Genomic DNA, 27,695 nt, shown 5'->3' on the forward strand with positions numbered 1-27,695 from the left:
AGGGACCAGCTGGCAGCTGCCACGCTTGGCCTCCCAGTCCTCCATGGGGAGACGGAGTCGAGGGGGCTCCCAGGGCCACCACTGTCTCAGCAGGGCTCCAGGGAGATCCAGCAAGGAGGCCCGGAGTGAGCTAATGCGAGAATGCAGCTGGGGACCCAGGACAAAGGGCGGGGGCTGGGGGGAAGAGGCAGGCACAACCTGCAGGAGTGTCCCTGACTTCTGACACAGGAGCCTTGCTGGAAGTCTAAGGATCAAGCTGGACACCTGCCTGCGGGAGGACTGCAGAGAGATGCCTCATGGCCACAGCCCAAATCCGCACCAGGGGCCAGAGATTAAAAACAAACAAACCCCCCCAACACGATGCATATCGGGCGGCCCCTTGAGGTGAGGTCGCAGCCTGGCTTCTTCTCTGGGCCTCTGGGGTGCCTGGGTGGCAGAAGGAGCCCCCGTTGGCTTTCCCTTCTGTGGACTATCGCAATGAACAGTTGTCGTTCAACCTTCTTTTTGCTGACAAGGCCATCCGGTCATCTACAGGCTGCCCAGATCAGACTTGGTGAGCTCAGTTTATTTTCCATAGCCAAAATAGCAACCGCGCAGCCTCTACCGAGAATCTCCCAGGGAAAAGCACCGCATCCAGCGCTAAACGGAGGTGCAGCTACCCCTGGGAGCTGAAGTGGGCTTGGCTGGGCAGAGAAAGGTCAAGACCGAAGTAGGGGCAACCCCAGAACCCCAAGGGTGGCTTTCCCGTCTCTCTCTCATCCTTCCCAAGAACCATTCTGGTGCAATTCAGTTTGGTTCCTGCTTCTGGTCCAGGAGACCGGAGTCAACTCAGACCGGCTCCTGGGCAAGCAGAGCAGCCACTCTGGTTGCTATTAGTCAGAAGAAGAAAAAAGGCCGAGTGGAAAACTTTAATTCCTCCACACAAACTCAGCAGGGTCTCAGTCAACATCTGTGGTTGTGTGGCCTTTTTTTTTTTTTAAGGGAGGGACAAAAGAAACTGCCAGAAATTCAGATATCAGGATGAATCCTGTGAAACTTAATCCTCCATTGCTAAAGTTTCAGGAAAGCAAAAATATTGATAATAAATAAGACCCAGCGTTATTCAATAATATTTAGGTAATACTAGTTGAGCTGAGCATTTTCATAGATTAATTTGTTCCTTGGTGCTGGGGAGGGCAGAAAGAGGCTCTCAAAGATCGGAGAATTTTCGCCCCTGTCTCAGTTGCCAGTTCATCACCGGAGAAATCGGGGGCCCCGATCCCCTGGGCCTGGGCCCTTCTGAAAACTCCAGGGGGAACTTGCTATCTCAGCCTGGCAAGGCCCCAGAGGAGAGGCTTTGGGGCCAAATAGTCCTGAACATTTCTCCCACCTGCCCTACCCAAGGTAATCATTTCTTGACTAAGGTGAGTCAGATCCATCCCATCCTTGACTCGGCTAAGGAGCTTTTGCTGGGATTTAAATTTACGCCGTACTTCTTCCTTCTACTCATCAATTGACCAACAGATGATCTTCCCGTCCTCATTGCCAGCCAGAAGCTTGGAATAATTCCTAGGGAGGAAGTAGAGACAGAAGAGAAAAAAAAAGAATTTTAGGAGTAATATGGCTGAGAGCACTGCAATCGCCTGGGACGCTTCTGCCCAAAATCATTACTACAATGGGAGGACGATGCCATCCATGACATTTTAAAGTCAGATCCATATTTGAAAACCTCTGGAGCAGCTTTGGAAGAAATACTAGCTGAAATAATCTTTAGATTGTAGTATCTCCCCTCTGTTCTTCAATACTTAGTCATATATTCTAATCCAGTCCATCTTGAAAATACTTATTTGGTAAGAGGTTAACCAGAGATGCAGCTCAGAGGCGCTAACCTTTCTGTAGAAATGGGGGACTCCCGACTTTACAGGAGAGTATTGTGTTTGCATTCTGGTGTTTTCACGAGGTCTCATAATATCACAGGCCATTTGTGTTTCTTTGAAAAACTGTTTTCACCCCGACTATGGTCAAGGACTTCCAGGCTCACCTTTTGGGAGTTGTTTTGCTTTGTGTTGATAGCATATTTGCATTTAAGAAGAAACTAGTAGGCTCAGATAATTTGGGGGCTGTGGCTCCTAGAATGGAAACTGTACAGTAGGACGTGGTTGCGTTCTAAAGGGGTTCCCTTTAGGTCAAGTAACACTTTATGCCTTAATTTGGAGATAGCTGATTGATTTTGAAAAGGCTAAATAAGGCCAGTTCTGTTTAGCATTTGAAATCAGGTCTAAATCAGGTTACAGGCTAGACTGGGGAAAGATAATGAAAAATTATAAACAGAAAATAAATACCAGAGACAAATTGTTAGGCTTAAGCATACACATAAAAATTCAAAAATCACCACAACCTCACAATATCTCTGTCGTTATTTTCCCTATGATGGCAGAGATCCCTGCTAGGTGGAAGCAGATTTCTCCGTCCCCTCCAGAGGGTCCCTGGGGATCCGAAGGCCGCTGGGCCGCTGGAAGGAGCCGGCCTCTCCCCTCCGCCTTGGCTCCCCGCAGGGGCTGCCCTGCTTTCCAGAAGGCCGGGCAGGAGAGGCTCCTTCCCCCTGGAGGGCCCGGCCAAGGCCTCCGCTCAAAGCCACGTTCTGTGAGACGGGTGGCCGGATGCATCCGTTAAGCGGGTCAAGAAGAGGTGGGAGCTGGGCTTGCCGGCCGATTGACTCCATTGCGAAGTTCAACCGTAGTTCTCCTCCTGCTCTAAAACCCCCATTTTGCTTTTCAGCTAAAAAGGCAGCAAGGCTTAAAGGCCTCCCGCTCGGGGCGGGTTTCTCTCACCCGTCAGAGGGGCATCTTCTTGCTTGCTGCAAGAGGCCACGGGAGGCCCTGGGTGGACCCCCTCGGCTCCTTCCCTATTCTTACCCAAACTGCGGGAGACGACGGGGCCGTCGAATGGCTGCTGTGGGCTGTTCCCATAAAGGGGAAACACTCGGGGAGGGGGGGAGGCTCTGCGGGGGAGGGGGGGGGCTGGCTAGGCCCTACTGGGCAGCCCCCCCTTCCCACTTGCGGCCGGCTGGGGAGAAACACCAGCGGCTTCCCCGCCGGAGCCGCTGAGGGTGCAGCTCGCCTGCCCTCTAGCGAGCTGAGCGGGTACTGCAGGGGGAAGGCTTACCTGGACGCCGCCAGGGCTGTGACGGGCGAGGCGGGTCGCTGGGCTCCCTCCGCGGGGCTCGTGGGAAGCAGCAGCTCTCGGTGCAGGACAAAGGCCGCTTTCTCCGCTCGGCCGCCTGCCGGGAGGATGGGAAGGGAACGTGAAATGAGGGGGGGGGGGGTCATTTTGGAGATGAGAAGATACTGTGATTTATAACCCGTTAACCAGAGAAGCAACGTGTTTCATCCCCGCCTGCGTGGCTGCCAGAAGGGCCGGCCGGTCCCGGTTGAATCTTCAGCCCGTGATACGGGTGCTGACGGGGGCTGTGTCAATTGTGGCCAAATTGGATTTGTGTATTATTGCTTTCTAAATTGCGTGCCTACTTCAGCAGAATTCTTCGTCAGCCCTGACTGTTTCAGGGCTTAAGAAGCTGTCCCAGAATCCCTGGCTGTCAGGTTATGATGCAGCCCATAATTGCCCGGTTAAAACACATTGCCTAAAGTCCTGGTTATTGTCAACCTACCTAAATCTGCTCCTTGAACAATCAGTAATTAAATGCCAAGAATACTGTGCAAATAATGTAATTCAATCATGGTTACTTCAGCTTTATATTTAGTGCTCCTGTTTAGGACCATCCTCTTTCCAGTGTTGCAAAACAGAGGGGTGGATGTCCGGCTGCGGCCGCGGCTGCTGCAAATCCCGCAAGGCCACCTTGCTTGGATGAGGCCTGCTTGCTATTCAAAGATGCACCCGCGCCATCTTTGGATTGGAGGCCCGTTAAGAACGGGTGGTCTCCGCAGCGAGGCAAGGCAGAGGCCCGGCTGACCGCTGCTCCCCGGCTGAGCCGATCCTAAACCTTCTGTAGATGCTACGCAGCTGAGGAAATGAGCCTCTTCTGAACAGGGGCTGAACTTGGGCCGCAAACATGAACCGCCGCCATTGATGGCTACGTGTCGGGGGCAACTCTTGGCAACCACACAGATAGATTTTTCCCCATGAATCTCCAGCTGACCATCTATGTTCGTTCATTCACGTGTTGTGGTGTGCACATTTGCCTTGCGGAGGGGGGAGGAATTGCTTGCTGGAACGGGCGCGATCAGCTCCCAAACAGGCGTGCGCATGCGTCTTAAATAGGCGACCGCCCAGACCCAGCAGTCCCGGTTGCGTCTGCGGGGCCTTGCTTGAGGCCGCTGCCTCCCCCCGCCCCCCCCCCCAGCCTTTCCCTTGGCGCGGAGTGGGCAAAACCTAGGCCGAGGGAGCCCCCTGCTGGCCGCTTGCAGGCCGGCAGCCCTCTCCTCTCCCGCTAAGCTTCCCGCGCCTGGTTTGTGCCCTTACCCTGCTGGGCTTGGCGCTTGCCGGCCTCTTCGCCCACCGGCTCCTCTCCCGGCCTCTCTGGGGAAGCGGCGTCGAGCTTCCAGACCTGAAACGTCCAGGAAAACCGGTCACAAGTGCCAATCCGGGGCATAAACCTTTCCATAAACCTGAATAGATGTTAATTCTCAGTTGGTGAATTGTGTCAGCCGGGAGGACTGGGAGCTGCTGAAGGCCACTTTTAAACACTGCTAGGCGGGAGGGAAGAAAAGGGTTAAGTTAGCTAAAAGCACTTGGGGGAATCCGCCGGCTTAGAGCCATTTGTTTAGTGACAGTTTGAACAGCATTGAAAAAAGTGATTTGCAATTGGTCCTCACACTTATGGCCACAGTCACGTAATCGCAATTCAGATGCTTGTCATGCATTTATGACGGCTGCAGCCCCCCGGGTCACTTTTTGTGACCTTCCTGGCCGGCTTCCAGCAAGCCAAGCCAACAGGGGAAGACGGACTTGCTTAATGACTGGGTGATTCATTTTACAACTGCAGAGAATCACAAAAAAAGTCATAAAATGAGGCATGGCTCACTTAACAGCCACCTCGCTTAGCAAGAGGAAGTCTGGTCCCAATTATGGCCATAAGTCAAGGACTACCTGTGCTCTGAAAATGGAGGACAGAGAAGGGCCCTGAAGGAAACCTGATTCCCCACCCCCACCATGAGGCTTGGATTCCAAACACACGCAGCCCTCGGAGGGAGACCCCCATTGCGGTCTTCATGCCTGTCCTTTAAAATAAGAGTTCAGCAAAAGAAAGCCCCCCCCCCCGGATTTCAGCTGGGTGGGGTGGGGGGTCTGGCAGGTGGGCCTCTGCACCTTTCCCTGATCAGGGCAGGGATGCTGCCAGGGCGGCCTTGCCTGGTTTCTTCAAAAACTCCTTCCCGATAAATCAGAAACACTTAAAATACCTTCCCGATTTTAAACCAATTCCGTGAGTTAGTAGAAGGAAACGCAACGCAGGCTGAGAACGTGCCATTGTGTGGAATTTCAAGGGCAAAACTCTGCATCCTCCTGAGCGGTTCTACTCAAAAGGGTGGGTGGGCTCTTTTGGGAGAGTCATTGGTCAGACCACCAGGGCTCCCCACCTGGCACTTGGAGGAGGAGCCCCGCCCGACCGACTGGAACTGGGGGGGCGGCCCCCCCTCCCAACACGGCCTTGGTGGGCTGAAAGCAAGCCCCCCACTGGGGAGGAGGAGGAGGAGGAGGAAGAACGCTCCATCCGGTCTCCCCACAGAGACAGCAGCGTCTCCAGGTCATCTTTGGCTTCAGAACCCCCAGCCCCCCCGCAGCCCCTCCCCACCTAAAGAAGAGGAGAGGACAGGGAAGAAGGTGCCCTTGTCCAGGCCTTCTGAGGAGCTGCCCCTGCTGTGCTCCCCTCCCACACAGGCGGACGCCATCTCTGCTCCTGGGACAGAACAGGGCGTTCCTGGAGAGGGGGGGGGCCTTTCTCCCGCCCCTTGGAGGGTCCTACCTGCACGCAGCCACCTGTGTCCCCCGTGACAAGGAGACCCTGTGCGTCCCAGTCCTTCACCTCGAAGAAGCAGCAGCAGGAGAGGCTCCCTCCGGGCCTTAAGGGGGCCCTTCCTTTGGCCAGGGGCTGCCCGTTGACGGTCCAGAGGCTCAGGGTCTCTCCAGCGCACGAAGCCACCTCGCCCTGCAAAAGGCCCCCAAGCAGCTCAGGCCTCTCCATCGCGCACAGAAGGCCAGGCGGCCAGCCTGCCCGCAGGCGGGAGAGAGGGCTGGGTCATGCGGGAGGAGCCCAGGCAGGGGACACAGAGGAGAGGTTGCCCCCAAAGGAAGAACTCCACGTGAACCCAGCCTGCCCCTTTCAGGGAAGGGGGTGCGGGAAGCGGGGTGCATGGCTGCTTCGGGGGCCTTGGATGAAACCCCGAGTCCCTTCCAGTCAGGATTCGGGTCCAGGTGTGGGACAGGAACAGCCTTGGTGGCCCCTGGCGAGAGCGGGATGGGGGGGGGCCCACACCGCACCTGTCCCCGTTCTCCTTGGCCTCTTAGCAGCCTTTGATGTCATTGACTAGGACGTCCTTTGGGGGGCAGGCTGTGGCGTTTGAAGCTGGGGCTGGGTGGCAGAGTTTGGGACTGATTTGGCTCCTTTCTCCAAGGTCGGTCCCCGTCGTTGTTGATAGGGAGTGAGAGGTCCGATGGATGGAAGGGAGGACTAGTGGGCCAGTCCTTCCCCTTTTGGCTCCTTCCCAGCTCCAAAGCCTCTGCCTCGATCTTCACTGGTTTTATCCACCCCAATCACTTCCCTGCAAGTACGTTTCCCCGCTTCAACTCACGCATTTCTCTGGGAGTCTCTGCTGCTTTCCAGGCACTAGCAACTAGGAGGGGACTTTCGTCTCCCAAGAGGAACCTGGACGATGCAGACAATGGGAGGGAACCCTGGGGGTGGGGGGGAGACTTCTGCTCCTTCACCCACTGGCACCCAACCGTGGCCTCTGGAGGGCTGCATGCAGCCGAACACACCAGAGGGCAAACGCTCTCAAAAGCCGAACGCCCTCAGGGGTAACAGGCCCCCCCTCCTCCTCCTCCTCCGCTCTGACTCAGAAATTGCTTTTAGTGCCCCTCTCAACATCCAGGATCCTATTAAAAACCTCAGTAAAAAGAGAGAGAAAATCAATCGGTCGCGCCTCGGAATGGTTTCTCACGGAGAAGAGCTCCCATTAAGCCATCATGAAACGTTCAAAGTGGCTCTGTCAGGAGGAGGGTGATGGATGAAGGCCTTACCGTGGAATCATTGATGGCAACCGCCGAGAGGCCGGCCTCCTGTGCAGGAAGCCGGGTGAGGCACCTCAGCTGGTTCAGGTCCCAGAAGAGGCAGGATCCGTCCGCAGAGCCGCTCACCAGGAGGCCAAAGGCCGTGGAGGCGGCCAGGCAGGTCACTGGCTGCGTGTGTCCATACAGAGGCTGGGGAGCAAGGCAGGCAGTGAGCACACACACACACACACACACACACACAGAGGAGAGGGGAGTGGGAGCGAGTCCCAAGGCAGAGCCTGAGCTGCAGGATCACGGGCCCTGCCAGGTGCCCTGCGGAGAAACCCAAGTACAGTGGAAGGCCCTCCAGGGTCACCTACAAGGGAGAGGAGTGGCCGTGTAAGTCAGGTGGATGAAATAAGGCGCTCCTCCCTGATGCACAAGGACACACACACACACACACACACACACACACACACACACCCGCTTGCACGAGGCCCATGATCCCTCCTTAGTTTTCACACACAGTCCTCCCTCCACTGATGGGCGGGTGCAGAAAGTCCAAGGAAACCTTCTTTGGCAACTGCTGAAGGCCGAACGGCCAGAGTCATCCAAACGGCCCCTGGAGGGTCTTATGGAAGCGCAGCAGCAGCAGCCGCCGCCTGGGTTCCAGCAGTGCCCCTGGAAAGCGGCTCCCCCTGGCTGAAGAACACCTGGGCTGGGCCAGCTACCTATCTGGCTTTCTTCTGCAACGATGCAGAATCTTCTTTGCCGGAACCCGCTTCACACAATTGCCTTCCTATCGGCCACTCCACTAAGCCAGGTCTTGGTTGCCTCGCCAGCATCGTTCGTCTTCATAACAGGCCACATTTAATCCATGACTGTACGTGCAGAAGACACCGGAACTAATCAAGCCAGTGAAACTTCTAAGACCCACCTGCTTCAGAAGTAAGGCCGGGGGCCCCGTTGGGCTCCTGCAGAGGTCCCAGACACACACCACGGCGCTGCTTCCGGACGTGATGAGGCTGCTGGGTGTGGGAGACACAGCGCAGAGGCAGTCGCCCCAGTCAGCCGGAGCCTCCAGGACAGCCACCTTCTGCGTGGGCCACGGAGGGGAGCAGAGAAGAGGGAAGAGGGAGGGGCAGTGAAATGGAGGCAACGCTTACAGGCACGCATCCTGACACGCTTTTATATTTATGTGGAATTTTAATTGAGTTAAGGCTTTAAAAAAAGAAATACAAAACAGTTGAAAAGCAAATACGAATTTTGAAACAATTTATTACTGTTTTTTTGCCAGATCTTCTGTAAAATGTGGTCTACCAAATTATTTCTGAATGTAAAGTCTATGCTTTCCTTCTGCAGCCTCCACTGATAACGGCTTTTTTGTCCAAGTCTCAAACACTAGCGAGAGACCAACAAACAATTTATAGTATTAACCAATACTAGTGAATTCATAATAATGAATATATTCCTTTCAAAATATACTCGGAATGTTTCCTGTTGCTTATTAACCTGAAAAGGGCATCTATCTCACCTGCGCTGCTGAACGAGGGGAGGAGATTTTTCACTCATCCAGTTAACTTCTCGTAACTTGCCTTCATTCCAGCATTTAACGCCAGCTTCTCTTTTGGGCTTCTGACCCCCAGGAGAACCACCATCCCCCCCCCCCACTTCCCTGCTGGCTCCCCTGGCCCAGAGCGTTGCTCAGGAGGGGAGAAGAGGAGGAGGAGGAGGAGGAGGAGGAGGCCATGCTGGGTGGGGCCAAGGCACCCTCCATCACCCCCTACCCCTGAAATGAATGGAGGCACAAATAAAAATGAAATGCTGCTGAATTCTTCCGAAGGAGAACAGCCGGGCTTCCCAAGAGGTATGAAATCAAAGTCCCAGGCGATTTTAATTACTGCGACATCTGACAAATTCTAAGAAAGCATGAAGTCCTTTCGGGAAATTTCTGGCTTCCTTTAATGGCAAAGAAGTCAGAGAATGACCCTCGATCCTTGTATCAACCACGGTTTAGTTCAGGAAGTGGAAGAAGAAAGAACATGGGTGGAAAGAGAGGGCAGCACCCCAACATTTTAAGGGAGGCTCAGACCGAATGTAATCAAATGCGTATTTTTATTATGTAGATGTTAATATAGTCAGAACAGTGATTGACAGGACTCTCTGGCAGGAAAAGCTGATGAGAGAAGGAGCTGCCACTCTGCTCTTTGCCCCACACAATCCCCCCTATAAAATTGTGGCCGTAACTTTTGCACATTGTTTAAACACTAACTGACGTTACTCATCTATGTTTTGCACACGAGGAGAAACGACGCTGCAGAAAGCGAATGACACGGTCTCCTGTATGTAATGTATTCAAGTACAAAGAGAAAGATCCAGATTGAAGTTATTATTACTTTTAATTATGTCTTGCCTTTCCGTCCAATATAAGTTGCAGACAACTATATTGATGATTTTGTTCAAGAACTTTTGGTGCACTTGCTAAGTTCTGCAGACCTTTCCACCTGTGGGTGGACCTAAGGCATGTTCCCTCTGGCAGAAGAGGAGGCGAGACAGGGACAAATGGTGGAATGCACCCCACGGATGGAGGGAGGGATCGGCCTGCTCATCGCTGAGCGGCCCAACCTGTAGTTCATCCTTACCTTGTCTGATCCAGAATCAGCCAGGCAGCAGGTGAAGTCACTGAATCCCCAGCAAAAGGTTTTATTCCACAGCGGAGGAAGCAACAGACTTTTCTTCTCCACAGCCAAAATCCCCCTTTCTGTACATACGATATGACCCACAGGCCCATGTGGTGCCTCTACAGAAGAGAAATAAAACAACTTCAGAACACATTTTAAAGTGGGGGGAGGAAATCTGCTACTTGAATTTGTCCCAGAAAGTTTTGTGCCATCTAATGTCTAGAATTCTCTTTCTCCCCTAATTCCCCTCTTAGAAACTGCTCTGTGTGCCAAAAGAAAGGGCCCTGGACCAGGTGCTATAATGTTCTTTGTGCACCATTTATGAGGTCTATATACCTTTGGGAATAACCGATGACGGTTTCAGATTATACAGATTACTGACGGAGAGAGCCGGAGAAGGAAAAAGGACGCTGTTTTTCCCCATTGAGTGTTTCCTCAGGCTCACAGCATTTCTGGAAGGATGTGGTTTTGTAAAAAGCTGAGAATGAAAAAGAACCATAAACAAACAAATTGCAGCAAATCAATGGATCCTGTAAAGTAACATACATAGGCAGCACTGCATATTTTTAAAATACCTGTTTTCTTACAAATTACCTTTTACTTCTCACTGCAAAGGAGTTATAGTAGCAACCAAAAACCTCTGAAAAAATTTCAGTAAGTACAGTATTAACAAAATAAGGCAGAAATTAAAACTCTAAATGAATAAAAGAGTAAAATTATATTGTGTCCCAGGGTGGGAACACCAGGCCTCCATCGCTGATGAGAACAGGTGGGCGATCCTTGCTTTCTTTCAGAAAGACCATCAAAGAGGAGAGAAGGGCCAAGGGGAGAATTCAAGGGCAGAAAACTGGTCAAGCCCAGGCCAGAGAATTACTCATGGTTTGGTCCAAGAATAGCCTGGCATCGTGAAAGGCCCCTGCTGCTCCCCCACCATCTTCGCTGATGTTCGGCTGAGCTTTCGGTGAGCACCGGGCATTGATACTCCGCGGCTCTGCCTTTGCCTGTGGCTGAAGCAAAATGCTCCGGGTGCCAATGCTTTAGGTGGGCGCTGGTTAGCCCCAAGAGAGAGAAATGACTCCTTAGCGGATAATTTGGGCTCATTTGCTTGGAGAAATGCACGAATGGCTTGGAGGCTACTAATTCATCCTTGGCTTTCAGGGTCGTTACCCATCCAGCCTGCCAAAGTTATCCAGAGTGAACGGGTCTTTCATGACAACCTACGCTGGAAGGAGAAAGTCCCTTGTGCTCCCCAGGAGGAGAACCATGCGACCGAAGGAGTTAAGCTTCGTCTCCACAGGCCAGAATAATTCTCAACCATCTCCCCTCTTAAGGGGTCCTGGAAAGAGAGCACTCTTGGCTCTTCAACACCAGGGAATTTCTTCCAAGAAGCAGTGAGACGTTTCTCACGGGAAGAGAAACTCACGGGAAAGTCACTCTGTATAGGAGACAGTTTCTGAAAAGTGCCTAAACTCACAACTGCAAGCTGCTCCCCGCAAACTATCCACAGAAGCAGCCCAGGTGGCCGTATGAGACCCGAGTGAAGGAGGGTTGGACTTTGGGCCTTGAAACGACTTCTTTGAGATTGATGAGTTGTTAGCCTCCACTCCTTCCTGGAGAGCTGCTCTGGGTGCCTGCCTGTCATGGCCCTGCTGGAGTCTGATTCCGAGGGGGAGGCCAAGCAGCTGACAGGGAAGGGGAGTGTGTCTCCGGAGGCTGTGGAAGAAACGGGGGAAGGGCACAGTCTGGCTGGGCCTTCAGAGGAAGACCCAAGGCCACCCCCTCTTCATCCTAGGGCACGCAGGGAGGAGTGGAGAAGGGAGCAACATGAGTTGCATGGGTTACGGGGGAGAAAAGGGCCCTGATTTCCTTCATCAGCTGCAGCTGGGAAAACAGGATTTAAAAAGGGTGTTTGCGCACAGCACCTTGCTGGAAGCAAAGCGTGAATGATCTTTGTCAAGTCTTATCTGGGTTCTGGCATCCTCCCAATTGTGTGTGTTTCATTATCTTGTGAAGTCTGCAATTCCTTATCCTGCCCTGTGTCGTTAATTGCTGCAGTGTGGTTTGTATTGGTTTTTATTTATAATTTATATGTACTTTGGCGTCGGACTGAATTTCTTCCCTGTTCTTGGGAGAGTTTTTTTCTCCAGGCGATAACTGGACATTGGAGGCCAAGTTGGAGGTATTAAAGGGACTTTACCTACTGTTGTGACTTTGTTGCTGTTGTGCAATGCCCCTTTGGGTCATCACACTGCCCTTCTTACAAAAGCTGACCTCCACCTCCTGTACACCTGGATACACATCCACGGCTTTGGCTTACAGTAGTCACTGGATGGAACACTCTAACCCATTAAATGTATTTATGTTATAATGTTTCTTTGTGTTACATTATTGTGTTATAAGAGACATATTTGCTGGAGCAGGGGTTGCCAACCTCAGGGACCACCAAACTCATAATTTTAAATCCCATGGACCGGAGACACTGGGAAAATCCCCAAAAAGGTCTGCAGGAAAATTCCCCACCCCGTTTTCCTACTGAACATTCTTTGGGATCACAGGATACCGTCTCCAGCTCCGTTTTCAGGGGGGGGGGGAGAGAGACTTTGGGCTTCATGCAAGGAAAGCAGCAGAAGCAGCAGAAGTCTTTCTTTCTCTCCCCCCAAACTCCACCAGAAATGAGTCTTTGCCGGTGCAGCCTCTTGGAGCAGGAGGCCTTGCAGGGTCCCAAAGACTCATTTCTGGCAGAGTTTGGGGGAGAGAAAGAAAGACTTTGGCTGCTTTCCTTACGTGCAGCCAAAAGCAGAAGAAAGAAGTGGAAAGAAGCAGTCCAGTGGCCAGGCCAGGCGCGTGGGGCGAGTGGGGCAAATTCCCCCCTCCGTCCTTTCCCCCCTCCCCTCACTACCTCATGTTGTTCGCAATGCAAGCGACACAAGCCTTGTGTTCTCATGGGCCATGTGAGTGGCGCAGCCTTGTGTTCCTGTGGAGCCCGGATTAATTGCTTTGGGAGTGACATTTCTCTGCGGACCATCAAAATTTTCTCGCGGACCACCAGTGGTCCCTGGCCCACTGGTTGGCAACCACTGTGCTGGAGGGTGCAAGGAAGGAGACTCCTGCCTGCTTCTACGATACCTCTTGCTCTGCCAACCCTCAATGGCCGGACGTTTCTCTACACAGGAATTGCTCCTCCTTACCCAGGGATTGACAGAGTGAGGTGTAAGCATTCACATGAAAAGCCTTTTAGAAACTTGGAAGAAGAAAAGATTCAAGTCCAATGAAGGAGCTAAACAAGTAAACAATAGCACCTTAATAAGTTTGATTAATCTATTAGAATGGGGTTAAACTCACAGAGATTATCAGAAAAGTTAGCACATAAATGCAGACACAGGCGGGATCTTTGCTTGTACCTCTTCTAGAGTCACCCAACCATCATTGGATGAATTAATGTTCTATTAATAAGGATAGGTTTTCGCGTTGCTTCAGGGGTGGCTGGAACAAATATTCTCAAACCAACCGGGTTACTTTTTCAAGAAATCCCATCATGATAACACACCTCAACATGAGATCAAAATGCTAACAAAATTAACAAAATGCTAACAAAATGCAATCCATGGTTGCTTGAGGGCACCTGCCTGGCCATTGTTTGCATCGTACCTGCTGTGGGATCTGTCCGAAATTGCTGACAAACCCCAGGACGGTGCTCTTGAGCAGAGGGTCCTCGGGGCTGCCCACTTGCCCTTGATGGCTGTAGAAATAGGGGTGGAAGACGTTCACGGCCTTCACGGCGGCTGAGCCCTGCTGCTTGAAGCCGAAGATGAGGTCGATCCAGTGGTGGAGGTGGCTGCTGACGAAATCACTCTCCAGGGCCTGAAACCCAACCAGCCCCATTCAGCCGCCTGGCTGGCAGGGAGGCGTCATGCCCCGTCTTGCAGGTGTGGGGGGCGGCGGCTAAGCAGCGGGGGGGGGCTTCAGGAAGTCTACAGGCCTGGTTACCACCAGTGGACTCGTGTATAACTTCCACCACAAACTATAAAAGCTATGAGTAAAGCCTGCCACAAGGGAGTCCTTTTTCTTTTTGGAGATTTCTCCTTATCTTTATTTTAGATTAAAGCAAATATTTTGAGACTATCAGACTTGATCTCTGACTTGGGGTCCTTCCCAGCTGCCCTTTCATACAGACCTGCCTGTGCAGCCTAATGAAGCGGTGAGGATTTCCTCCTGCCCAAGGTGGCAAATCCACATCATTCAGCCGGGTCCCATCCTGCAAGCATCCTGCAAGGGACGGGAGAGAAGGCCTGGGTGGCACAAAAGAGCCGACACACACAGAGGAGCTTTCCTCCCTCCAAGGACCAATAAAAACGCCTGTACACAGGGATGTAAGGGTGTAGAAGCAACTGGGACTTGGTGACAGAAGCCGCTGGCAACAGTGACAGAGTCTGGAAGGCAAGAGTGGGCCAAGATCCTCAGTGATCACCCCGGGTTCAAAACCTGTGATGTGGGCTTCAAGCAGGTTTAGCTGCCGAGCTGATAATCCCTGTGACCTGTCCAGCTTTTGTCTAGACAGAATCCGTTGATGAGGAAAAACAGATTTAGCCCTGGACAAATCTTACAAGGGAGGGGTGTTGAGGCAGGAGCACCTTTCCCATAAAGGGAAGCTTTTAATGGGATGTCCAGCCAGCTCAAAATACCAACATTATTTGAGTGCTTGAGCGCTAGTTCGTCTAGAATGCTTTGATTTTGACTCTTTCACTCAAGAGGCAAATCCATCTCCATCATTCTAAAATGGTGCAGAGCCCATGATTCCAAATGGGAGCCCAACACAGCGAATGCCCACTCACCAAAGTCAATGTGGTTGTGGTTTGTTAAAAATTCAGGGAGATAAAAGAATTCAGGTATCAGTTCCCGGACATCCGTCATGTTGTCTCTGGAGGCTGACTCCCAGGTGCTCCTCACGCTGTGGAACATGCGCTCTGCGACATCCAGGTCCCCGCCCTGTGGAGAGGGCGAGAAGAGAAGCCATGCCACCACCCAGAGCTTTAGGCCACAGCCACCGGGAACCAACCACCCGCTGGAACTGCCGGCTGGGATTGGGACAAAACATTTCGGAAGGCTTTGGAGGGCTAGGAGGACAGAGCGCTCTGGAATGCCTGGACAAACCCCGGCCAGGCCCCTTGGGAGGAAACGGCATGAAGCACGTGGAGAAACGAATTCCTTGCCAACCATTAACCCTGGAGGCTTCTGTCGTGCTTCTGGAGAGAGTGTGGCGGTGCTGATGTGCACAGAAAATATTGTACAGGTGGAAGCAAGTGTGGCTTCACTAAGTTTCACGTTTTGCAAGGGGGACACGCTTAGCTGGGCAGAAGAAACATTGACATGCTGTTCTTCCACCCCCCAAAAGAATGATGCCAAGTATCGACTAGAAGGTGGTTCCGATTCTTGCACCTTCCATGTTCGTTGTTCCGTTATTTTGAATCGTGGGGATGCTTTCAGATTTGCAGAGCTGGGCCAGGCAGAAGGTTGTGGCACCAGCTGCTGTCCGCTTTAGAGTTTCTTCAAACTTACACTCCCATCAGTGAGGCCAAAACATCCGCATGGAACTGCACTCCCTCCAAAGGGAAGCAAATGGTGCTCCCAGGACGCCCCCCTGGAAATCCGCAAGGGGAGTCCTGCCCCAAAGTAAGGATCAGCCTCCTTCTCCCTAACTGCCCTGCGCTCTGCCCTGCCTTGGGAATAAATCCAAAGCGGTGGGGTTGTGTAAGGGCAAGGCACCGTGAGCAGTTCAGCGGGGGTGTTGCAAAGTCATTGTTGCTGAGTTGGGGAGTTCATCCCTTGGAGGCAGCACCCCCCCCCCAAGCTATTTTCCAGTCAAAACTGCGGTGGCTCCAAAGCTGAGTCAACCCTGCAGAAAGCGCCAGCTAACAAGGAGCCTCTCTCGGAAAGGCCTTCAGCCACATATATACGACGTGGCGGCCAGAATACGCGACGGAGACATTTTCCTCTGCTTTTTACATTTTTATGAGAGCCGATGGTGTTCTCTAGAGAGACAATGTGATTTGTAATAAAAAGGTTATCTGTATTAAATAAAAACAATATCTACATAGAAAATGTTGTTAGTGCCCCAAATCTGGTTAAAGATATTACCATCCAGAAAAATGTAATTTTTTTGCAGCTGTCTAATGCATTTTGGAGAAAGTAATATCTCTAAAACGCACGCCTGTATTATTTATAGAGAAAGCAATAACTGATTTGCAGCATTTCTTATATTAATAACTGTATTTGCATACATTTGTATCAGAATTAGTGGGCTTTCTTCCTCTCAGAATGTGAGGATGGCAGAGGGAAGGAGGGGCAGCTATGGAACATGCTGGTGGCTCTTCTCTGCGGCCCTGGGTGCAAGGCGGCCTGGGAAGGAGCAGCCCCATTGGCTCTCTGACCCTGCAGAGCCCAGAGCTGGCAACGGGCTCTGGTGGCTTGCCAAAGGAGAAACGGACGTGTCGTCTTCACGATCACAGCGGATCAAAGCTCCCTTCAAGGGAGTTCAAGGATTATGAAACTCCAGCCTGGGAGAATTGTTCTTACGATGCACGTGAACTTCATCTGCAACGGTTGCCTCTCCTGCAGCCCACTTCCGTTGTCTTTCTGCCTGTCACAGTTTTTAATGTCTCAAAAGATTTTTCTTTACTTTTTTCTATAACACTAATGGAAAATGAGAGCTTTTTCTTTAGTTCCCTTTGTTAAACCAATCTTATGACTGGGAAGGATTTGCAGCTGAAGGTCTCCGATTCCTTTCATGTCTTTTGACCTGCGGCTTGCGCCCTGCCTCTGTAGGCACCCACCCACGCGCCCGTGTTCTCCCTTCACACTTAGGAAAGCAGGTTTAGCAGTTGTGCTTTACTCCTAAGAGAGTGGCTTATTTCTGCTATTAGTTGAAGCATCACTGGGGGGTTTCCCCCCCAAGGATTATTTTCTTGCATTTATAGTGCTGGAGTGAACTATTCCATTTATTTATTTAGTTAGTTAGTTTTAAAAGCACTTATGCTTTTAAACCTTTTTAACCCTGTTAACCGTACAGAAATGAGATGCTGCCAGACAGCCACGCCAGTAACGATTACCAATTGAAATTGGCACAAGGGCTGGCCTGACCTTGAACTCGGCTCCTCCAGGAGGCCCAGATCAAAGGGAGGAGGGGGTGAAGGGGCCCAGGCCCTCTGCTTCTGCTGGGCTAGCCCTCCTGATGCCCCCCCCCACCCCGCCCAATCCCTCCCCTGTTGCTGAAACTTCATTCAACTTTCATTCTTAGTTGTTGGTGGTTCTTTTCATTTGGGTTTCCTTTCCCTTTCCGGATGCCACGATCTGGTTGATGATGGGGGGGGGGGGAGGGGAGGGGCTGCCCAGTTCCTGTCAGGCACTTTAGAAAGCTGCACAAACATTTCCACACCGACAACCTCCCCCCCCAACACACACACACACTGTGCTCCATGGCTATTTTGGCAATGAAAATTGGACTCACAGAGACACTTCCCAAAGCATGGACTTCTTTTGAAAGAGCACCGGACTGACTTTTTAAAGTCCTGAACTGCACCAAAGGTGAATTTAAATCTAATTACTCTTCCGTTGTGTACTGTTCAGTACCTTAAAGGCTGTTTTGTGTTTGGTGCAGTGCATTTTTACTGGTAGGCAACAGAAAAAGGATGAAAGAAAAAAAAAAAGAGGTAGTGGGGGGGCAGAGAAGTTAAGGATGAAGACTGAATAACTGTCACATGAACCCCTCTCAGCCCTCGGACACAACCCTTCCACGGGGCTTCCCAATTCCTTTCCGCCTGCACAGTCCCTTGCGGTGCCCTCTGCCCTCTGCTGATCCGTTTCCCGCCAGGAGCGTTCAGGGCAGAGTCCCGAGGGAGGGCCTGTGCAGCTCAGGGGCTCCAGGTCTGGCCAGGGTGCCGCCACCCATCTTTGCTAGGCTCCACCCAAGTTCAGCCCACCTGCAAAGTCCGAAAGGTTTCTGTGAAGGGCTCCAGGCGGACCAGATAGGAAGCCACGATCATGGCGGAGGAGTAGTGGGTACAGTAGTGACTCTGAGCTGAGAGGTTACCTACAAAGAAGGAAGGAATCCACAGTTTATGGACTTCATTTCTGGATAAATCAATTCGTTTCGATTTCTTCAAAATGAAACAATCCCTGAAATGTGTAATAATGTGCCTTATCGAGCAACTTCCCATACGCATCTTTAACCAAAGATTCACACCCCTGATCAGGGCTAACCGATGACTCGGGGAGATGCCAGAACAAGCCAGTTCTAGCGGTCTTTGTTTGCTCATTTCCCCCATGCCCCCCCATTCACCCCAGCCCCTAATTCCCCCTGGGTTCTGTGAGGGCGACCTTTGGGCTGCTTCCACAGTTCTGCTCTGGAGGGGGCGAGATTTGGGGTACCCCCTGTTGATGCTGGAAATGAGGTTGGTACCTTCGGTCTTCTCCACTTCTTTGAAGCGCTGGATGAATTTCTCTCTCCTGCCCTCCGTCTGAGCCCCCATGGGCTTGGAGAGGTCACGGAAGGTGCTTGGATGGGTCAGGTCCAGAGTCTGGAAGGCAAACGCAACATGTCCCTTGACTCAGCGGCCAAGCGACTTCCGGCGGCTGACCTGACCCACTTCCTGTAGGCCGCCGTGTCCTCCTGCCCCCTTCCTCTTTCAGCAAAGCTCCAGTCCAGCCTCACAGAGAAATGGCTCACCAGGGAATGGTAGTCTGCAAGGACCCACGGGAACACTGGGTACTGCATGAGGTCGCTGGGCGTCCGTCCCGCCAGAGAGTTCAGGTACATGAGGTACTCGAAGTTGCTGATCTCTCTCCTCTGCCGGGAAGGGAAAAGAAGGATGGTGGTGGGCTCAGTGGCTGGGCTGCCTCCCAGGCAATGAACACGTCCGTCCGTTGCCTCGTTCTCTAAATCTCTTTTTCCAGGACGGGGGGGGGGGGCGCTAGTTTCTGCTGGTTACCCTCGTTTCCTTTCGTGCCTCTTTCTATGGATGCCTGTAGTCCGGATGGCATCTCCCTCCCTCCCTCCCTCCCTCCCTCTCCCCCCTCCCTCTTTGGAGGCCAGAGTCCCAGAGGCTTAATACTTATACTTTCCCTTACAATCATCTCACAACCCTTGGATCTCTAAGTCACGGTGTATGACGTGGTGGCTTTTGCTCTCTCCCCGTGTGACCATCGCAGCAGGCCTCAGTCTCTGGGCCTGGGCTGCGTAGTCCATAGGGCGAGAGGGGGCTGTAAAAGAAGCCGGGCTTGCAATTCTGTGCAAGCTTCCAACGTTTCTCCTGATTCCAGTTGGGAAATCGGCTTCCTTCCATCTCGGAGGGTGCGAGAGGGAGCCGTTCTGGTAATAGGTCTGATGAGGAGCTTATTTCCAGAAGCTGCTGCAAAGATGGAACACAAATATCTCTCCCAAATGTCTGCTAAAACCCCACGGTTGACTGTGGGTCCCTTGTGTAACAAGCCCCCTTCTAATCCAACGCCAAAAACCAGCAGAAGTTTTCTGCATAACAGCTGATCTCACTTGCTATCAATTTTCTTTCAGGCTGCTCATCTTTTTATTTCCAGTGAAGGCTTCATGTATGTTGTATGTTCTGCTGGCACAACGTTTGTGGAGGAACGGGGCAGCTCCCCTCCCCCTCCTCTCCCCCCCGAGCCTTGCAGACGGGGCTTTTTTGATGTCTTCCTGCGTTCACGATCAAAGTGGCGTTTCCAATGGACGCCTGCAACACCTCCGAATGTGGCCTCAATGCAGGATCCCAGGGGGTTGGATCCATCAGCTGACATGCTGGCTGACTTAACTTGGTGACCCCTGAACCTAGTGAGCCAGACCTGCCCCCTGCCCAGCCAAGGAAGACCACCAAAGCCTCGGCTGGCCCTTTTCCCACCCAATAATAAAGCTGGATTGGAATCAACCGGTTGAAAGTTCAAGTTAGGAGCTTGAAGATAGCGTCAGACTTGGAACACGTCTACTGAATAAACTGCTTACGTCGGACTACAAGGTAATAGGTGGCTATCTTAATCTCACCTTGTTCATTTTGAATCCTTTCTGCAGTCTATTTGCCATTTGGGCAAAGCACGGCCCTCCTTTACATCACAAAGTCCATCTTTTGATTCCAACCCAAAGTATAATTACCCCCAGCACTCTCCATCCAGTGGGGATACACTGTCAAACCACACGTGCAGCCTAGTGCCGTTCGATCTCCCCGAAGCATTGAACTCCCCTGCTAGGACAGCAGCAGATGCTTCTGGATAAGCCCACAAAAATAGCTCTTTCCGTCATTCCAAGTTATCCCCAGGTAATTTTCCCTTAGCTGCTAGCCATGGTGGAGGAGTGCAGATATTAACATCCAGAAAGTATTTAATTTGAATATATATGGCTAATTAGAAACAAATCGGCTCAGGACTGTAATCCAGCAAGGAAAGCTTTGTGTGGGAGAAAGACTTTTGGGATATCCCTTTGGCCAAATTTCACGGGTGCTGGAAGTGGCTTCAACAGAGCCATTTCATTTGAATGTCGCTCAGGGCTTTTGACACCAGAGTCAGCAGCAGCCTGGATCAGGCCAGAGAGCAGCTTCTAACCAGCAGGCCAAGATTTTAGGAGAGCTCCCACCGCTTCCTCCTCCTGCTAGCCAGACCCAGAGGGCTCCCCAGCTTCCTTCCTGGTTTTCCATACAAAATTCTCCACTGTGAGGCTTACAGAGAACAGGCACTGTCCTTCCTGGCTCAGGTGAGACAGGGTAGCACTTTTTGTAAAGTTCCGTATGGATAGAATACTCCACTGTGAAGAAAATAATCTTTAAAAATTAATTGACGATGGATTGATTGATTTCAGTGGAACAGCACCAAGAAAAGATTTTACCTGCCACTTCAACAGGAAGGACTTTTTTTCCTCTGATTGTTTTCTGCAAAAATAAATAAAAAATAACATTGTGTCACTCACATTTCCGTTTCTAATGGGAACAAAAACTGTGCAAATTGACCTTGATTTCATTGGAGATCTGAGATTCAAAGAAGGCCTGATTCAATTTGTGTCTGAAATCTAGATGCAAACTTGGTCAGTTTAATCCCCACTCCCTACCAGCACTGATGATGTGGCCTGGTTGGGTCATGAAACATCTGCAAGAAAACCACCCAGCTCAGAGAGCGCTGAGGGCCCCTCACTTCAACCCTGAGCTGCAAACATTCTTGAGACTGTAAGTCCATTGCAGTCATGTGATGTCATGCTTAAGGACGGGGCCTCTTAGCAGAACGGCCAGTCCTAATTGGGGTCATTAAGGGAGGACTCCCTGCAAATGTATGCAGTACAAATGGGGAAGAAGTGTGTGTGTGTGTGGGGGTGTTGGTTTGGCAATGGTACGCGTGGAAAGGATTTTAGGTCCCTGGGAAAATGAGAGTCAGCACTGTGTGACGTGGCATCAAACAGGCCAGTGCAATTCTGCCTACAAGAATGCCACCCCTTTTCCAGAGGGTGGGGGGGCTCTTCCTCACTGGGAGGGTCCCAGCAGAAGCCATGGGTGGGGGGGGGCTTCTATTCGCCTCCCTGCTCTGAGCCTGTGACTCTCCTTCTGCTGGCATGGAGGGCAAAGGACCACACTGGCTGCCACAGGCAGGCGTGTCCCGGGCACTTCTTGGCTGCGTCCACAGATCTGGTGGAGTTTCCTGTAGGCCCCTCTGGAATGGTTGCAGCACCAGTCCACCAGTCCAGTAGTATGAATAGGCTGCTTTCCCAGGCCCGGCAGGTGGAGCTGGCGTTGGGAACGAGGCCTGTGTTGTGCGATCTCCAAGGGCTCAGAATTTCCTGTCGCTTAGATACCAAGTTTCACAGGCGGCATCACAACAGCTGACTACAATCTCACAGGAACCGGGTAAGTCACCCTCTCTTGAAGCAAGCAGGTTGCCAGTTGTTCAAAATTGTTGTTTCAGTTTTAGAATTCGCGGGCCAGCAAAAAACCAGATGAGAGTTTTCCATGCAGTTCAAAGATTTATCTCCAAACACTGGCAGAGAAGTCAGAGAAGATTTCTGGAAGAATGGGTTTGCCACGAAAGCGTGAGGCCAGGCCCACTAGAAGTAACTTAGCTGGCGTGCAATTCCGTTGAATGTTATGTAGTTTCCTTTTTAAACCACACACACACCTTGTTTTCTGGTTGATTCTCTGTGTACAGTAGAATTTACAAGTCCGGATTGGGAACAGCAGACTCCATTTAATTTAAAGCAGCTTGTTATTAGGAAATAAAGCTGTAAGTATAAAGTTACTCAGCTACGCCGCAGTCTCCGAGATTCAGCAATCTAGTCAGCTTGCAAGGGAGGGAGGGAGGGAGGTTTACATCACTCTTGGGCCAGACAGGGGCTCTCAATGGGCTGTAATCCTTCATGGTTGTCCTGATGTGTCGAAGTTCTGCTCAGGGCTGTGTCGTTCCCCCCCGTCCGTCCTCCCCCCAGGAAAGCCGCTCTGAAGCCTTTCTTGGCCACTCAGGTTCCAACTGGACGAGGTGCAGCATTTCCCTCATCCAGAGGAAAGGAAAAGAACTGCCAGGCCCTGGAGACGGGCTTAGGATTTGGGCTTTGAGGGAAAGTACCCGGCTGCACACTGGCTTAGGGAGTCTAGCATTTAAACAAACGGCAGGTCTACAAAGGAGAAAGTCCAAATATGACCTATTGTCTAATTCAGAAATCTTACTTTTCTGACCCAGCCGCCTAGCACACCTCCAGGCCTCTTAATTTAGGTCTGCCCAAACACACTCAGCAGCCCTGAGGCAGGTGTTAGACTAACAATTCTTACTCTCTTTGTTCATCTTATTAATTTTGATTAAAAAGATGAGCGATTAAAAGATCACAGCAGATTTCAGACAAAGTGGGGCATTTGTAAAAAGGTTTTCTCATACTTCTAAAACTCTCGCTCAACAGGAGCCATCTCCTCGCCAGAACGTGACCCAAGAATGCCCTTGCCCCCAAAATCTTTTTACTTCCTCTGAATAAATTTTGGGGCGAGGGGAGGAACACACACACACACACACACACACACACACACACACACACACACACCTGCCATGTGTGGTGTTCCAATGGGCTATTGAGATGAACTCAAAGCCATCGCTTCCTCGGATCTTCCTGGATTTGTACATGATTAATGAGCAGCCGAAAAGCCCGAAGCGCTTGTAATGAAAGCCTCCTAATGGAGAAGTGTGTTCCAAACAAATCTATGTTCTTTTACAAACAATCATTTATCAAAACAGTGATTTGACTCCTCACAATTAAATGTGGAGGGTTTGGATCAGCTGGGGCTAAGCCAAGCGGAACCTCCTCCTCCTCCTCCTCCTCCTTGGTTCTTGCAAAGCAGCTGGCAGCCGCCCCTGCCTTTCCTGGCCTTTTGTCGGGGGAGGGGGAGCAGAGTGTAGTGGGGTCGGATGGGGGGCTGCTTCTTGAAAACTGTCCTGCCCTGGGAGCCCCCGAGAGCCCTGCCCGCCTCCAGGAGCCCGGCTGAGGGCCGAGGGAGCGCAAGGCATCCTGGCATTCAGTGGCTGAAGGCAGAGAGCCGCCTGGGGGGGGGGGTGACAGCTGTCAGGGGAGCAAGCGGGGGGGGCTACAGGGAGTCCCTGCCTTATGGCGGCAATTGGGATCACTAAGCAATGCAGTTACAAAGCAGGACGTCGCGTGACTGCACCTCTTAGCGACAGAAACCCCAGCAAGCAGCCTAGGTCATCCTCATGCGGGAGACTGGGGGAGTCCCAGGTAAGGAGAGTGAGGGGAACGGGGGGTAGGATTAGGGCATCCCTCCTCCTCCGAGGCCTTTTTCCGACTCCTTCCTCGGGGCAGGGGGGTAGCACCCAAAGCAGGACAGCTTAGTCAAGGGGAGCTCTGAGCAAGGCAGGCAAAGGGGAGGAGGCCCTGGTGTGGCATTATGAGGTGGCAGTGAGGTGTGGCAGCCCTGGCCAACAACCTCACAGATGCTTCCTACTCATGTCCTCCCTAGGCACAAATATCGAGGGCAGGCTGGGGGACCCGGAGGGCCAGGTCGGTGCTGCTGCTGCTGCTGCTGTTGCTGCTGCTGCCGCTGCCGCCAGGGAAAGGTGTGGCGAGCCGAGCCAGAAGCAGTCCAGGTGCGCTCGGCCTCCTCACGCTGGCTTCCTGCCTGCTGCTCTCCTAACCCTTAGCAAGCCTCCGAGTCTGGTGATTTACCTCACGTAACAAGCCCTACGGCAGGCTGAGTGCGAGGCGCCTCCCAGTTTGTGGGGCCATAAAGTCTGGCAGGCGTTTCACTTGTTCTTTCCGGGGACTTTGGGCCCCCGGAAGCAGGGAAGGGAGGGGAAGCCCCCTGAGCAGGCCTGGCTCTAGTCTTCCCGGGACTAGGAGGCGGGTGAGGAGAAGGGCCCAGCTGGACGAGGACGCCAGACATAGCCAGAAGGCGGCAATGGCAAACCACCTGGATCGTGTTTTGAGAAAATAGCATAATTTGTGACGATGTCGCTAGGACACAAGTCTCAAGCGGAAGGAAACCTTATTCTGACATGGCAAAACTGTTGCATAAACACTGAAAGAGATCTAGTATATTTATAAAAAAAGAATCCTTGGAAATCTGGAAGCTTCTATCTCTGCTGGCCAAGTGGTGGATCCATGATCTGTGATAAAGGACTCTGCTTGCCCTATAAATCCTTTAATTATGAATGCGCCTCCTCGCTGTGCTATGGGGGAGCAAAAACCAGCCCTGAATTGCTGCAATGTACACAGGAGGAACATAAAACGAAGCAGGGGCGACACCTACACGAGCCAGTACTTTTCCTTCCTGTGGAAAGTGTATGCGCTCCCACTAAATTTGTCTAATGACAGGAGCATATAATGCTTTCCTCAAAGGTTTAGTATAAACATACCAAACTGGCTAGCTCTTTTTTTGCTACAATAAAGAAATCCTTTTATTGGCTGGCTATAATCCATGGGTTTGCGGCAGAGAGCAGTTCTACTTGCTGCTTTAACCACAGAGATCAAGCATGAAAACATCTGATATGATAGTATGTCGGAGGACTGACTGTCTGTTGTGTGTAAATTAGTGTCATTGAAAAGTAAGTATCTGAATATGACTTTAATTCATATATATATTAGGTACAAATTTCCCTTCCTTTGCTTTAGCCAGTGAGCGAGCCTTATAAACTATAAAGCCCATTGAGGTGGGGCAGCAGCTGTAATTCCAAGTCAGTTACATGTCAGTTAAAATAACAAGCTCTTCTGGTGGCTGTACAATTTTTGTTTCATTTAAGACTCCTTCGGATAAAATAATATTATTCTAATTCTACCCCAATCCAAGCTTTGAAACAATAAACACTTTCCGATGAAGATCACTGCAGCACTAATATATATCCATGCATCATATATTTTCAAAGCGTTTGGGAACCTGGTAACAAGGTAGATGTCAAAGTCGCTTTATAGGTGACATTTCCTTCACTGGGGCTGCCTCGCTTGGAGGAAAACAACGGAGACATTTGCACAGATATTGATTAGAAACTGTAGGGAGGACGGAGCGTGTGTTTATAGAAGAGGTATGATTGCATGAGAAGCGACATCAAGGACCAGGTGTCAGGATCTTGAGGATGTCCAACCCATTTGAGCAGCTCCCCCAAACAGGCAGAGAAATCAGGGGTCTCCCCCCCCTCTCTCTTCTTGTCTGATCAGAAAGAACAATGCTGCCCCCCCCCCCTGCTGCAGCCGGCCTTAGCAGCCCTGCGGACGGGGCAGGGGGCTGTCCTCTCCCCCACTTAACTCTGCTGCCTGTCTGCTTTCAGGGTCCAACACCAAGCACCGCCTGCAGGCTTCCTTCCACAGAGCACCTCTTCAAGCCCCCTGAGCTGCTCTGCTTTCCGTGAGGCGGATGGCCAAGGGAGGCGCAAAACCCCCCAAGGGGAAAAAGGTCACCCTGAAGGTGGCCAAGACCTGCATAAAGATCACCTTTGACGGGAAGCGCCGCCTTGACCTGAGCAAGATGGGCATCACGACATTCCCCAGGTGCATCCTGAAACTGGAGGACATCGATGAGCTGGACCTCAGCAGAAACATGATTAAGAAGATCCCGGAGGCGATCGATAAATTCCAGAACCTGCGCTGGATGGACTTGCACAGCAACCAGATCGATAAGCTGCCGGAAACCATAGGGAACCTGCAGAACCTCATTTTCCTGAATCTCTCAAACAACAAGCTCACCGCCCGGAGCTTGCCCATGGAGCTCAACCAGCTCAAGAGCCTGCGAAATCTGAACCTCGGCCTCAACCACATCGACAACCTCCCAACCACCCTGGGAGCTTTGAAGGAGCTCCAGGAAGTTGGGGTGTTTGATAACCTGCTGACCCTGATCCCGAACAGCATCGCAAAGCTCCCCAAACTGAAGAAGTTGAACGCCAAGAGGAACCCCTTTCCCGGGCCCACCGAAGAGGAAATCTTTATCGATAACATCAAGCGCCTCGAGACGCTCTACTTGGTAGAAGAGAAAGACCTTTGCCCGCCATGCTTGAGGAAATGTCAAGAAGAGAGGGACAAGCTCAACAAGCTGAAGAATACAGTGCCCCCACCCCTCAGAAAGGCAAACTTTTCAAGCCTCATGACCCCCAACTCCCTGGCAAAGGAGAACCAAGCCGACTGGAGGTGAAGAGGCCGGCAGGCCCAGCCCCACCTGAACGACTCAGCGGTGGGGGGAGGGGGGGAGGGGTGGCACGACAGAGCGACTCCGCTTCCCTTCCTTAGGAGCGATCCCCATGAATAAAACAGCTCTGGGCCACATACAGCTCTACGACTCTCACAGACACGTGTCAATCCGCCACAGGCTCTGAAATCGCTTCTCCCCAGCCTGCCCCTGGAAGCAGGCCTCGTGAGCTTCCCCTAGGGAGCCTAGGTCCAGGGGAGACCTCCCCTTCCCTCTTCTGACCCAGCGGAGGTGGGCTGAGCCCAAGGGAGCCCGGTGCTGGAGGCATCCTCCCTTCTACTTCTCAGAGGAGTTCCCAAGGGGGTCGCATGCTAGGGGCAAGAGGCTACCAACACCAAATGGAAGGGGCAACTCTGCATTTCAGAACCAGGCTGGTTTCCCTTCCCGGTTCCAGGCGGAGCTTGGGAAGAAGGGCCAAGGATCGTCCCCTGGGTCCCAAACCTTCCCAACACCACCAGTATTTAGGAGCCCGAGTTAGCAAAACCACAGAGTCCATTCATTCTCCTGAGGATTCTTGCTCCCGGCTCAATCCAGTCGGGGCCCAAGGATGATTAGAGATTCTTGGCTCCTTTCAAAATGCTTCAGATATTTGGCCTGAGGAAAAATCTCTGACTCCATTTTGAATTTTACTTGACAGAGTATTTCCGCCTCTCTTTGATTGTGAATCTTTAGCATCACATCAATCACTGAAATGTTCCTGGATGTGGTGGCACTGTGCCTTTTCTTGCCTTGCCCTTGTAAAAGTTAATGCCGGCAACCTTGGTAATTGCATATGGAAGTTACTATTTAAATTGTCCTATTTTATGCCTGAGCTCAACCCATAATGGAGTTTTGCAGTTTCTCTGCATCTTAGAGTGTCAGATGAATTAGTACATTGAGAATTTCCAAATGAGTTCCTTCTCTAGCATTTAAACACAACATTGGCCAGGACACAAAAACTTCACAAACTCAAAAGATGCATCATTGCAAGTAGAACAAAAGAGGTTTACAGACTGGGGCCTAAGACAGCATTCAGGTTATAAAGATGGATTAAGGATGCCTCCTCCCCTATTTGATCATTTGCAATCTAGAGTCACCTGACTTTGCAGTGCATGCAGAATGTGAG

At 51.6% G+C, this 27,695-nt stretch overlaps 2 protein-coding genes across 3 annotated transcripts in view; one reads left to right on the forward strand and one right to left on the reverse strand.

Moving 5' to 3' along the window:
• Window positions 1-896: 896 nt before the first annotated feature.
• Window positions 897-27,695, reverse strand: part of WDFY4 (WDFY family member 4) — a 98,533-nt gene continuing 71,734 nt past the window's right edge. Inside the window, exons 48-62 of the mRNA XM_087967700.1 lie at window positions 20,767-20,809; window positions 18,607-18,726; window positions 18,340-18,457; window positions 17,861-17,970; window positions 14,717-14,870; window positions 14,059-14,150; window positions 13,533-13,745; window positions 10,221-10,362; window positions 9,846-10,003; window positions 8,141-8,299; window positions 7,234-7,413; window positions 5,960-6,142; window positions 4,459-4,543; window positions 3,145-3,259; window positions 897-1,548 (exon numbers count right to left, since the gene is read on the reverse strand). Coding sequence (XP_087823826.1) covers window positions 1,482-1,548; window positions 3,145-3,259; window positions 4,459-4,543; window positions 5,960-6,142; window positions 7,234-7,413; window positions 8,141-8,299; window positions 9,846-10,003; window positions 10,221-10,362; window positions 13,533-13,745; window positions 14,059-14,150; window positions 14,717-14,870; window positions 17,861-17,970; window positions 18,340-18,457; window positions 18,607-18,726; window positions 20,767-20,809 — 1,939 coding nt within the window. The 3' untranslated portion in view covers window positions 897-1,481. The remainder of the gene's footprint in view (window positions 1,549-3,144; window positions 3,260-4,458; window positions 4,544-5,959; window positions 6,143-7,233; window positions 7,414-8,140; window positions 8,300-9,845; window positions 10,004-10,220; window positions 10,363-13,532; window positions 13,746-14,058; window positions 14,151-14,716; window positions 14,871-17,860; window positions 17,971-18,339; window positions 18,458-18,606; window positions 18,727-20,766; window positions 20,810-27,695) is intronic.
• On the forward strand, window positions 21,679-26,667 carry LRRC18 (leucine rich repeat containing 18). Of its 2 annotated transcripts, none has more exons than XM_026688548.2 (2): window positions 21,679-21,772; window positions 25,680-26,667. In XM_026688548.2, the coding sequence occupies exon 2, from the start codon at window positions 25,766-25,768 to the stop codon at window positions 26,534-26,536; it is 771 nt and encodes a 256-aa protein (XP_026544333.1). In that variant the 5' UTR covers window positions 21,679-21,772; window positions 25,680-25,765; the 3' UTR covers window positions 26,537-26,667. The 2 variants fall into 2 exon arrangements, with proteins under 2 accessions (XP_026544333.1, XP_087823784.1); XM_087967658.1 differs by lacking the exon at window positions 21,679-21,772 and adding an exon at window positions 23,943-24,005.

The sequence above is a fragment of the Notechis scutatus genome, chromosome 5 (assembly GCF_049901735.1).
Source record: "Notechis scutatus isolate UNSWTSFEM ecotype Mainland chromosome 5, rNotScu1.2, whole genome shotgun sequence".
NCBI classification, from domain to species: domain Eukaryota; kingdom Metazoa; phylum Chordata; class Lepidosauria; order Squamata; family Elapidae; genus Notechis; species Notechis scutatus.

Coding starts and splice junctions, on each gene's coding strand:
- LRRC18 (XM_026688548.2), top strand. CDS start 25,766: ATGGCCAAGGGAGGCGCAAAACCCCCCAAGGGGAAAAAGGTCACCCTG.